Raw genomic sequence first — 13,667 nt, 5'->3', positions numbered from 1 at the left:
AAGAGCTGATCTTGTTACTGAAGTGCTATGCTTACTTCCCCATCCTCGCCCACGATGGCTCCTAGCAGGAGTCATACTTCGGTTATTCCAGTCTTTCCATAAATTTCAATGTAACATTCACATTTTGGCTGACATTCCTTGAGGGTGGGAAGAAGGAGTGATAAAAGTGCAATTGCATCCCTTCACCAAATGCACAGGCTTAACTTCTCTTAGCTTTTAATGAAAAGGGTATAAATAAATAAACACACATACAGACATATATATACACACACATTCATATTTCCAGAAGTTACCAGTACTGAAATTCAACAGAAACCCCTGACAGGCACTGCCCTGTCTGCAAAGGCAAGCACCACTTACATCATCTCAATGTTTAATTTGTTCAGAAGATGGCATTTTATTGAAAGTGTAACTTAAGTTTAAGGTTACATAATTTCTATTTGCAAATGTAGACCTCAATCACTCCCAAGAAGCTGGTAGAAACACTATTTATTTACTGATACAAGCATGAAAATGAGTAAATTTCCCTGAGCAAATACTCCGCTTCTGTAACAGGGCAGCAACAGAATACAAAGACCTTAGCGCTATTCTCAAAAAGCCTTAATCCTGTGACCTTCCCACACCAAGATATTTCTTATTTCCCAACTGGCAGGCACTCACTAGGTGCTCTCCTCCCTTAACAGCTGGGAGTTGTTTTAGAAAAATGATTCAAGATGACTGAGTTGACAGCATCATGTAGCCAAAAGCCAACGCAGGAAGATGCTGCCAGGTCCTTGCTAAAAGACTATGGCGGTCCAGGAATCACACACTCAATTTCCACCAGGAATGTTCTTTGCAGAAATTTGAGCCATATGAGTTTAGAATTGTTTTATCTTCATATGGTGCTAGACTGATGCATTTCAGTGTCAGATATCCAGGGACAGGATGCAAGTTCTTCTGCTCCCAGTGCACTACCAGGGGATTCAGAAAGCAACATTTTATAGAATGGTGCCGCAGGAGATGTGGCTCAGCAGGCCTTTGTGCTGAGCCAGCACCAAGAGTCACATTGCCACACCATGTGCCTCAGCAGCAACACTGCCTGGGGCTGGTCTGCAGCATGGCTGCACCATCAGCCAGGTCTGACACGATGCTTGTCTCAGAGGTGTGGCCTGTGGTGGACAACTCTTGCTGCAGGGTGTATAAAGTTACCCCTTTTAACCATCTACCCACTCCCCTATGGCAGACAAACAGAGCAAAAGCGAGCACTCACCTTTGCAGACACTTTGGGTCATGTCGGAACTACCAATGAAGTTGGTAGCTACTACACTACAAGTTTTTTGTGACCCCAAACAGCAGGGCATTGCAGGGGTGAAGGGAGAATGGCAGCAAGTGGCCTCTCACTGTCCTGGGTCATGCACAGTCATGACAGGGGAAAAAAAATGCTCCCAGGGCCACCAATGCCTTAAAGCACACAAGCCAGAGCTGAAAACTCCTCACACAGCCTGTGCTCAGCAAGAGCACTCGAGAAAGTTGCCTTGTGACTTCAAGTGATCACAAGATGATGCCTTCAAAGGCACTGCAGGTACTGCATGTGGAGGAGGAAGAAAATGCAGACGGGGAAGAGATGCCAGTACAAAGGGGGATGCTCTGTTTTATGACCACATTTCCTATGCTCATGATTGCAATGCCCATTGCTACAGGATTCAAAGAAGCATTTATCACAAGGACAGGCAAAATGAATGAATATTTCAAACAACGCAGTTCAAGCTGCACTGCAGAATGTTTCTGTTATTTGTTACCAGCTATCATTATGATTTATGGTTTAAAAAATATGAACATGATTCTTTCACTAGAACAAGTAACTGCCAGAGGCTTGCTGCCCAGCAAATACTCTCTTATCACAATAATGAAGCAGCATTTTATTTAGCCAAGGTCTTTTCAGCCTCAATGCAGAGAGTATATGCATAAATACAAACAATCTACAGCAGAAATTAACATAAGCAATGCAAGAGACTTCTTGGGTACTGAGTTACATTTAGCAATGAATCCAGCTATGACAACCGGGAGGATTTCTGCCGTGTATTGTGGGAACAGTAAATTCTGTGCTACCACTTCCACAGTTCAAAAACATAGCCACAAAGGCAGCTGACTTCTGGAACCCACAAAATCCTAGAGATGGCTCCTTACATCTGCATCTACAAAATATTTTTGAAAGTTATACCAAAGGTCTCCTAATGGTCTCAGCAAGGGTGCCTGCACTTTTTAAAAGACTTAAAAACCAAGACTTACACTTGGTCAGCATGCAGAAGAAAGTGTTGCCAGGTTAACCTCAGTCCCACACTTGCATCCACATCAATTATAGTGTATTAAGAGATGTATCAGCCAAATAACTAAAGGATTTTTCTAAATATGAAGGTAGCACTCAGCTCTAGCAATGCACCTAGCTTGCTGTCCCTGAAAAGCTTTATTCCCCAGGAAGCACCACTCACTTTCAATTTACCATAATTTCTCAAAAACCCCCTAATGTAACTTGATTTTCTTCGGCTATTTAATCACTATTGACACTGCTCATTCTATGTGCATTTTGATGAATTTTAAACCCTAGAATTACTTCTACACACTTTCTTCAGCTGCTTATTCATATTACTGGACTTCATTAAATTCTTTACCAAAAATTCTGCTTTATCATAACAGTAACAGCTTTATTGCTCAGTAGCATGGAAGTGCTGTGCATAAGTTGCTTCCAATATTGCCTTTAAGCTATCAGAGAGAGCCAAAAGAAAGCCTGGTTTCTTCTTGAAAGACAAAGAGACCTCTTACTTGCATCAGTCAGTGAGCTGTGCTCTCTGGCACATCAGGGAATAGGAAAAAAAAAAAAAAAAGAATTGACAGAAAGGCATGGAAACTCATAAGCATCTGAGTGGAGCTAGCTAATGTCCACACCACTAATTAATTACATTTACACTTGAAGGAGCGGTATTTATCCTCAGGCTGGCCAGATCAAGCTCATAGTAACACTACACTCAAGTATCTGCACATGTGAAAATACTTTTTGTGTTAGGAATAACTCCAGTAGTTCTGTAGCTGACACTACTAGGAGACTTGTAAGAGATAGAAGTGACAATCAGGATAATCAGCTGGTGTTGACAAACACTGTGCTGTACAGAGCTGTCTTCCACATCCTGCACAAGATCAGGTGTTCTGCAGGTAATATCAGAAACTGTCAGTATATTTAAAGTAAAAACCAAAGCAAGCTAAAATCCCACCCAACCAACACATATTTTCATAACAGTATTTTTCAAGTAATTAACAAGTTACCAATTTTTTTGATAAAAAGAAGACTAATTTGCACTAATCACTAATTTGTGACTGCCAGTCAATACTTGCCTTGAATATAAAGATCACTTAAAACTGACTGACTTAGGGCTCACAACATTACTAGTAAATCCATTTACTTCCACACCAGACAGATGAAAATAAGCAAGTCTTTATTTATTTATTCCACAGAGCTGTGAGATATGATGGCAGGAGAACAAAAATTCCAGACAGAGCTGCTGTGACCTGCAGACCTGAACCCTCACCCAGCAGTGAGAATGGGCAGCAGCTGGGAGGGACCTGCTTTGCTAATCAGGCACCATGTTTGGCTTCAGACTCTTCCAAAATCAATTGTTTCCTTGCTTACTTACTGGCCCTGCTTGCAACAAGTGTTTCCCGAAATGTGAGGATAAAATCTCCTTGCGAAACTCTGTGGATAAGGATCTTGTAAATCTCCTTAGAAAGTATTAGGCACTCTGTTTTCTGAGAGGAGGATTTTGCTATCACCAAGTCCACTGAGTAACAGAAGAAATGAAACTGCCCAGCAAGCTGACCTCCTCTCATGCATTATGGCACTGGATTCCCTAAATGAATTTTTAAGCTTGCAATGTTGGCCAGGACTAGTATTTGCCACCTGAGGTTAAATATGGAGCTACCTATGATAAGAGCAAATTTTCAGCCAGCAGTGCACTGACAAAAGAGCAGCAGTAATGTAATCTACATTAATTCCTATCAACATATTAATACGCCAAGCTCCTGGACTCAGCCCTTTAAGGAAGTTTTGTATTGAAAAACATATAATTTAAAAACAAGTATATTAGTTGTGGGAGAGCAGTGATGGGGAATTCCTGTCTTCAATAAACTGGACTTGTAAATACTAATAAATATTTAGTATTTATTTTAATTATAAAAATATTTATGGAATAAACAAAGGTTTAAAGACCTCTCATGGTGATTTAGGGAATCTGTTCATATATGGCTTATCAAGTTGATTGATAACAAACGATGCCATCTTTTGATACTGGAGGCTTTGCTGCTTGTTCTTCCTGTGAAACAAAATGTTATACATTAAACCTTACTTAGACTGAAACATCCTGAGGGAAAGCTTGACTGTTGCTAAATCTACACCCTCTAGTTTCTTTGCAAAAAGGAAGAAATAACAGCAACTCCCCAGGAACATAAAAAAAGATCCCGGTGTTGCAGAGGGGAAAAAAACACTGCTAAAAAACGGACAGAGTTTTGAATAGAGGACAAGGACAGAAGACACCATTTTGTTGCACCAGGTCTCATTTAAGTACCAGATTCCTTAGGAATATGAAAAAGTGACAGCACAAAGACTGTATGACCCACTGCAAAGGGATTTTTGGATATTCAGAACATCTAGATTAATCTTTGATACTAGTCCAGAACTAACAGAGAGGCAAGCACACAAAAGAGCAGAACCTATCATCCAAGAGTTCTCATTCAGTAACTATTGCTTCCAGCAAATAAATAAATAAATAAATAAATAAATCCTCAGAGCTCACCTGCCTCCTGACAGTTCACCACATGTTCTTGGAAAGCATAAAATCAGGACTCTAAGAAATACTGTAAATCCTAATGTCTTCAAGGGGAGAACAGTCCTGCCTACTGCCCCTCAGAGATGCATTAATGCTCCCACGGCAAAACACTGCAGGGCTAGCACTCTGCCTAACAAGAAACAAGCAGGGCTTGATTCATGCATAGTTCCTACTAAGAGAATTAACTTGTCTCATCTCCCTAGGCTATCGCACACTGTAACACAGTTGCAACAACATCCTTGGTTGCAGGTGAAGTACTCGAGTGAGGCACTCTGGTGGGAACAAATGTTTGTGATGTCCAAGAAATGACTGCTGCCGGTTTAACACAAAAGTCAGTGACCACAGTGAGCTGTAGGAGTTAGATCGGGAGTGTCATTGCTTCTAAACTCCTCCAACTAGGTGTGATTTGGCCCAGACCCTTAAAGCTGTTGTCTGCTTAGTGGATACACAGTAGCCTCGTTTGGGATGGGACCAGGGTGTGCATCAGCTAAAGACTGGAGAGAAGTCTAAAGACTTCCAGAGAAGGCGTGCAGTAAGAGGAGAGCACTGTCATGTGGTAGGAGACTACCACAAATCCTGAGGCATGGAAGCACAGCTGCTGAGGCTCTGCATGTGCCTGAAAGCTTCCCCAGACCATTGTTTCTGCTCACAAACAGATTCCCGTTTCCACTCTTAACTTGGCAATAGGTTCTGCAAGTGTGGGAAGTAGTGAGAAATGCTGGATATTTACAGCTTTGAGGATGTTAACAGAAAATACCCACACAAAAGAGAAAAAAATTACAGAATCTAGTAGTCAATGGTCCTAAAGCTTTCCTTTGTCAAAACTTATAATTTGTCTAAATTATGAATTATTACAGAAGTTCAAGCCTACTCTCTGTCACTTGCTGCTTTAGCTTTATCTTAGCAGGTATCTACCATGGAACACGGCCATAACATCTCTGTTTGCAATTACAAAGCTGAAGTAAAACTTTCTAAAAATACAATTATTTAAACTCTCCCAGCGTGAAACTTAAGGAGCAGCAGATTAAATAGATTAAAAATATACACACACAAAACATACCCACAAAAATCCTATGCATACCTTGCATCCTTTTTCAGATACTGTAAAAAAACCCCACTTGAGTTCTAGTCACATGGTATTTTTCAAAACAGAACAGAAACCAAACTCTGCTCTAAGTTTTGGGCTCCTTTGCAATGGTCAGGGTAGATCTGCAGGTCACAAACCAATGGACGTGAAAACCTTCGACTGCAAAGCAATATGAATTCCTTTCTCTCTTTTTTTAATCCAAACTTGACAAAGCTAAAAGCAATGACTACTTGTCATGAAGAATGATACAATAACAGGTTCTCTCCATTCACACCCATGACAAGGCAGTAGATGAGGTGCTTGACCTAAGTTTTAAGTCTACCACACACAACTGCAAACCAGCTTATACAATAACTATCTGTTTAGGTCTCCTCAAATAAATGTCTGTTTCTTTCAAGGCTACTTAAATTTAATCTATGTTTCATTCTCTCTGCACTGGCAGCTTGCCTAATTCTAGATGAATTACTTCAAGCTCTAAAATATTTTGTCACGAAAAGGTTTAAAAAAAGGAAAAAATCCCAACCAAACAGCTCTGTACTTAGCACTTCACAAGAGATGCATAAAAATCTCCCAGCTCTGGAGACAAATGTGAAGCATGGAACCATTTTAATCATATGATCTACAGAGAGAGGGTTTCAAAACAGCATTCTTTTGTGTGTGGTATTTCACTTGTGCATCTCAGTGTGTATTTAAGACAATGCTGCACCATCTATAGTATGAGAGAGACTGCTGCAGAAACTGCAAAGGCAAAGCACACTGTTCTTGTGATCCACTTGTCTTTGATAATCTCACAAGACAATTTTAAGAGTCAAAAGAAAAGCTGAAAAAGGAACAGGTGAGCCATTTGGTCTTTCGGGAAAAAAGGAAAAGCAGAGGCTTGAAATGCTGCAAAGGGGGAACTTGACTTCTAGCACAGATAAGGGAAGACAGTCAAAGATTAGGTACTCTACTGAAGATTGTTGGGAGGAAGGAAAGCAGAAGAATGGGAAAAATCTGGCTTCTTTGTTTCTAAATGCAGGAGAGGAGGAGTTAAGCACATCCCACAGAAAACAGTTTAGTGACAGCAGAAGGAGGTAATATTGGGGAAGTAGCTAAAAGAACAAATCAATTTGTTGCAATCTCATTATTCCTTTTATATCTGATTCAAACCCTGGTGGAGATTCAGCTTACACAAAAAAAAGTGGTCTGTGCTTAACTTACCAAATGTTTCCCTTACATTTTATACATTCTAACGAGAAAAAAAAAAAAGGATACTTATCCTATTACATGAAGATTATACACCAGCTGGAAGAAGCTAATGACTGAGATCAAAACTCCATAAAAGTTGTTTCAGGAACCTACAGTTTGTAACACTTGTAAGGAAAGTACCTGTTAAACCAGCATAAACTCTTCCAGTTGCAGGAAACTGTTTAACAGTGACGTACTGAATGGGTAAAAAATTAACGGCACGAGCCCTCAGCACTTACAGGCACAATTTTAGGCAGACAATTAGAATCTATCTTACTCCCATTTTCAGGCACAGTCTTGAGTTCCAAGAGTAAAAGCAGGTCCAGCGCCACCCAAGTATTTCAACTATCACAGGTATACGAGAACTCAGCTCTGACACCCATCTTTAAACTCTGTAAATTTTTTGATTATGAAGAGCATATTACATTAACTCATAAAAATATGAGCCAGTAGAAAACAAATTTTTAATTATTGAAATTTCAACAGACAGAAGAACCTGAAGTTCACTGTACTGTCAATGACCTCAAAGTAATGTCTACTGAAAACATACGCTTGAAATTCTGGCTTTTATCCACAGTGCCTTTAGGAAAACAGAGACTCATAAGTGATGAAGGAACATAAACCCCCTGATTAAAAATGAAAGTGATATTTAGATCACTGTTCTAACTCTAGAGGCATACAGAAATCTCCTACTGCTGTTACCAGAGAAAAATTTGAGAGAAGTTATTTTCCATAATATTAAATATTCATGCTATCCAAGCCCTTTCAAAGCAAGTAGGAAAGCTTTATAGTCTGCATCTAAAAGGTAATCAGAAGCACTGCAGCAATGAATGATCATGGCTACAAGAAAGTAAAACCACAGGAAGAGTTCCTGCTTTAGCTCAGACACTTACTCAGCTCCTTGCTTTCCCTAAGCCACTTCTCTACCCTACTCCAAAACCATCCTGCCCGTGGACCAGACAAGTGCTGAGGCTCAGGGTAGGTCTCACACAAAGTATGTACTGCTAAGTTTCATCAAAGCTGTTGGACAGTAGAAGAGACAAGTCCAAGCTCCCTGTTAGCAGAGAGCTGCTCGTTTTCTGCCTAGTCCCCTGAGCAAGCTAGGCAACACCAAACTGGCCACTGCATCACACTTCTTTTTGACCAAATGGTAATTAGGGATGAAGGAAAGATGCCAACTATTGCAGAGCTGGCAGGAATGGTTTAGCAGATGCAGGGGCTGGGGTGGGCAGTGCAAATAGAAGGCTGGGAGGGAGAAGAGGGATGGAGTCCTTCTGATGACAGAAGAAAGAGCAGACACAAGGTACTCCTCAAGAAATCAGGTTGTTGTACTTGAAACCATTTTCACTAGAGGACTGCCAAGAGAGCAGATTGCATTTTCATATAAAAGGCACACGTCCACCTGTCCCTATAAACTAGTATGACCAATACAGTGCAAAGCACCACAGAAGATAACATTTCTCCTCAGCTGAGCACTTAGTTTTCCAGTAAGCTGTATCCAGTTGGAGCACCTCAAAAGGGATTCTAATTATCTATAATAACAAAAAAGGTTATTTTTTAAGATGACAATAATCATGCTTGTGCTGAGAGATTACAACAAAATTAAGAGTATGCAGAGTGGTTCAATTTCTGTATTTTTAAATTCATGAGAGGCATGTAAACATAGTTAACTAGCTAATGATCTAACCTGTTTAATTTGCTTTCCTTTTCTTGACAGGTAAGCCTCTTTTCTTATGGGAATGCCTTTTACATGTTTAACATGCAAATGCTGTACCTCAGTGCTGATACTTCAGCTTTTTCTGTAGCTTGAAATCAGAACTGCTGTTGGTATCACCTTGCCATTGCTTGAGAGATATTGCATTAGCATTTTCAGTAGAGATTTCTTTTGCTGGAAGAGGCAGATGGAATTACCTTCTCTCTGTTTATGCAACAGACTCTTCAGACGGGAGCATTACAACAAACCACCATGTGCTTCTCATAAGGGCCGTGCTTTGGGGAAATCAGAGCTAGCTCCCTACTGACAAGAGACATTGCAGTCTCCTGGAACAGCAAGGAGTATAATTTGTACTATTAACATGAAGTTATTCATTCTAAATTACAAACTGATTAGTTTGCCAGGATTTTAGAAACCCTAGACATTACACTGTATCAAAAAAAACCAAACCCAAACCTTCTGCAACTAGATGCTATGAAAAGAATACACAACTAGTTACTTCCATAGCTCTCAAAATCACAGTTTTCCATATTTTGCAGACCCTGAGGCATGAAAACACTCATTCATTCACAAGCCCACTAAATACATAAAACAAGTCATTATCCAGAAAACTCCTGGTTCAGCAGAAGAGTCAGGACTGTGATTTTCAGAAAATGTAGTCTTCAGTATAGAAGTAAAAAGCTAACCTGATCAGGATATTTTAGTTGTTTTCTTTTTAATAAGAGCAGTCACTACACTTTAGCTGGGAGCTGCAGACAACTCAAAGTTAACTTCCTCCTCTCCTTCTCAGTGCAAGACTGCACTACCAAAGTCTGCAAGTGTTTTAGCAAAAGGATCGCCTGTAAGAAACAAGCTGACTTCACCCACCAACTCTGACTACATGTGACAAAACAAGTGTCTTGTGACCACCCTCTAACCAGTCTGCATTACAGCCCACCACCTACAAAAATGTTTGGGATAGATAATAAGATCCAAGTCAGCCATAAATGAAAGTGAACCACGAGAGAAGCACTTCACTCTTTCCGAGCATCTGAGGGATATGGTAAGCAAACACAACAGTCCAATTCAGCAGCAGCATAATATAGCCATTGTTTACAAAAGCAATGTTTAAAGCAAAACATGTTTTGATAACACAAAGGAACACACGAAATGGTTTTAAATGAACAAAAAGCTATTTTACAACATCCTTTATGTATTGCTAGGTGTAGCAATTATGTATTGCCAGGGTTTGCTCTGCAGAGCAAACAGAGCTCTGGGCAAGTTATGCGTGAAAAGAAGAAATAACCTAGTTAGAAAGTGTTCATTCAGATTTTTCTACTTCGAAACACTTAAAAAAGCCCTCTGAAGGAGATCTGCCTTGAGTCTTTCACAGTTCCTTCAGTTACACACGTTCACTAAATTTTTACACTATGCTGACATTCCCTCAATTTACACACATTTGGCTGCTTTCACCTTTCCAATTAGCATAATAGCTAATTTACTTGATGGATCACAACTACACAGCAACAGTGGTCTAAACAAGCCAGTGCTGAACATCTTCACAGAGGCAGAATGATGCTGGCAGTTCCCACTGGAGGAAAACAATAGACAAGCTCATGAGTCTCCTTTCATCTTATCCACACCAGTCCTCCTCAGTGTTCACAGCCACATGTGTAAGTAATATAATTTAGGGTTATAGAAGAGGCATAACCCAGTAAATACATATTAGGAGTGAATTACAGAGAAGCCTGAGTCCATCAGACAGCAAAAGACATTGAGCAATATGCGAGCACCCCATCAGAGGAGGGTGGGGCAAGCAGCACTGAGAAGTAAAACTGAAAGGAAAAAGGGTGAGGTTGACGAAAGAAGCAGCCCCAACTTTACCATCTTCTACTTTATGATACTACACTAAGCCTGGCTTCCCACTTGATCTACTAATGTATGTCCAACCTCTCATAAATGACCAAGGACTACAAGGAAAAAAACCCCAACAATCCAGAAAGAAGTAATAACTGGGGAAATACAGGCTTTGCCTCTTCCTGTTTCCTTGTTAGTATCACATCTGAACAATTCTCGATTTTTTAAGAATAAACTTTGAAAAAACACTGTTTTTTCAAAGTCTGTGGGGCTTCCATTTCTCTTTTACCCTATTTACTCTTTTTTTTTTTCTATTGTGTCTTCTCTTTTCTAAAGCTTCCCTTCCTCCATTTCTCTCTCCTTTCCGAGGACACATCAGCCTCTTATCAAAGCCATAAGCCCTGCTTCTGCACCTGCCCCATGTGAACATCGGCAAAGGCCAGCATTGCCTCATTCATTAGCTGTGTGCTGGAGGCACATCCTTGCTCTTCTTCGCAGTACACAGTGCTGTCGTTCCCAAAACAAACAGAACATAGGGAGCACCAGCAGAAAGAAAACATACCTGCCAAGACAAACAGAAAATCCTGTATTTTGCTGTAAATCCTCTCAATCCTGGTTTGAGCTCAACCGCAGAGTAAAAGCATGCAAAGGAAAAAACCCACAACGCCAGAAAGACCCAAACACAAAATCCCTTTCCTCTCCCTTGGTGAGATGACATTTCTCAAGAGTGTAAACAAAATTCAACAAATTAAAAATAAACAAAACCCAAAAACCTCCAAACTCACAACAGAAAAAACTCACAAAACAAATAAAATCCTTGGTCATCAAGCATGATTTAGACAAGTAACAACTGAAAAATTCAATGACAGCAACAGAAGTCAGTAAATATTTTGCTTATTAAATGATGCTTTTTCTTAAGAGCCTGTATGTGCAGATATTAATACAGCTGATTCATGAGCAAAAAGTGCCAGTCTTCTAGAAACCAGATTTACGGATGCAAAAGCTCTCGCATCAACAGGAGCCAATCCTCTCAATAATTTTCACACTAACAAAACGTTAATGAACTCAGAAGAGCTCTTTGCAGCTTCTCTATCTCCACGATAGAGAAATCATTCACCAGCACCTAGTCCTGACCCACTCTGTGATCAAGACACAAAGCTCGGACTCAGAGCTTGAGGCTCCGTTCCCGATTCAAGCAGAGACCACCTGTGCGACCCTAGGCAAGTCTCTTAATCCCTGAGGTTTTGTTCTTTGTTTAAGAATAGCCCTAATCTGCCTTTTGTCATACTAATTAGACTGTAGTGGGTACAGAAAACTCGTAAAATGTGAGTCTATAACCTCACACAGCCCTTTTCAGGACTACTGTTACAGCTAGCCATGCCCCAGACCTCCAATAAACTGACTCAAATTTGTTTTCAAAAGTTTACATTCTTAAGTATGATTTCCCAGAAAATCTATTTATTCACATAGACAACTGAACAAAAGTAATTTGGAAAGTTTGGATACACTGACATATTTGCAAGTATCTCATGTCAACATTTCACATAGTACCTCAACAAGCATTATTTTACAGCTATTTAAAGTTCAAATAACATTTTTACCAGTGGTCCACGTTCCGGTCCAGAACTCCAAATACAAAAGGCTGTGAAATAACATCAGCATACAGAGAAGTTATCCAGAATACTAAGTCATCGCAGAAAAAATGAACTGATTGTTGATAATGGAAGGCTGTCTATACCAATTTATCCAGATATAAAGTAAATGCAAAATTTTTTTTCTAGCTAGGGATATCAAAGCATGTAGTTTACACAAATAACTAGTAGTACCAGGACCCACAGATGCTAGACAGACCTACACGTAGCTTAAAATAGTTCCTAGTACTTTTGAGGTTCTTCATTTCAGCTTCCTTACTTAAACACGTCAAATGCTCAGTTAAAGCCGTTCCTCGGTTCTCCTATGCTGCCTCCAAGTTTCAGCAAGTCTGATGAATACTGCACATCACGGTTCCCCTCCATTTACCCTGCACAGAGAAAGCCAACATCCTCCTGAACTTTCCTTCTGAAGACAGCAAAGGGTAAATATCACCCTGACCGACATCAGCTGCAAGTCAGATTTATATAAAGACGAATCCTCGTCCAGAAAGCCTGGATACGGCCTGACAAAACCCCGTAAGCCCTAAATCCTTTCCCCAGCCCGCTTAAGTTGGATGTTTCCAGCCTCATAATGCTTCAACGGCACCGGGCTTCTGAATGAAAAGGAGGGAGGGGAAGCTCCTATACACCCTTAAAGAGTTATTTGATACATCAGAAGGATGAACAACAGTAAAATAGAGGGGAAACTCCTCACGAGGAGACACGAGGGGCTGAGCCCTCGGGAAGTCCCTGTCCCCAGACGAAGCACCTGGGCCTCCTTCCCCTCCCCCGGACCCGTTCCCTGCATCTCCACAGGCGGCCCCGGGCCGGGACCCCGCCGCCATGAGGCACCTGAGGGCGGGAGGACAACAGGTAAACCCGGCCGGCGGGAGCGAGGCAGCGCCCGAGGCAGGCTCTCCTTCCGCCGCCTGAGCGAAAGCCTGAGGCGGGCGCAGGGAGAAGCGAGCCCGGCGGAGGGTCCTGCTCGCCCGGCCGGCAGCTCCCGGCGCCCGCGACCCTCCCGGTCCACTCACACACACACAGCTCCACCACGTAGGCGTAGTAGGACCAGGCCACGACCAGGGCGATGAAGGCCACGGGCACCCAGGCCAGCACCTTCTGGCAGCACTTGAGGACGTGGGACGGCGCCATCTTCCCTGCCGGGCACCGCGGCAGCGCCGGCGCTGCGACGGGCGGGCGGCGGCTGCAGCTCCGGCCGCCGCTGCGGAGCCGGCCCCGGGCGGGCCTGGGCGGGCCGCAGTGGGCGGGAGAGGGGCGGCCCCAGCGCCCGCCACCGCCTCCTTCTCGGGGAGCCGGAA

General features: G+C 41.7%; 1 protein-coding gene across 4 annotated transcripts in view; it reads right to left on the bottom strand.

Moving 5' to 3' along the window:
• ZDHHC20 (zinc finger DHHC-type palmitoyltransferase 20) overlaps nt 1-13,662 on the bottom strand; it is a 49,898-nt gene extending 36,236 nt beyond the window's left edge. For 2 of the 4 annotated variants that reach the window (XM_058826659.1, XM_058826734.1), the window contains exon 1: nt 13,383-13,572. In XM_058826659.1, coding sequence (XP_058682642.1) covers nt 13,383-13,500 — 118 coding nt within the window. In that variant the 5' untranslated portion in view covers nt 13,501-13,572. Of the gene's footprint in view, nt 1-12,318; nt 12,360-13,382 lie in introns of all 4 variants that reach the window. The other 2 variants (XM_058826911.1, XM_058826821.1) reach the window with 2 other exon arrangements.
• Nucleotides 13,663-13,667: the final 5 nt, after the last annotated feature.

The sequence above is a fragment of the Poecile atricapillus genome, chromosome 1 (genome assembly GCF_030490865.1).
Source record: "Poecile atricapillus isolate bPoeAtr1 chromosome 1, bPoeAtr1.hap1, whole genome shotgun sequence".
NCBI classification, from domain to species: domain Eukaryota; kingdom Metazoa; phylum Chordata; class Aves; order Passeriformes; family Paridae; genus Poecile; species Poecile atricapillus.
The sequence above is the reverse complement of the archived record's forward strand: the minus strand, read 5'-3'. Positions and strand labels throughout refer to the sequence as shown.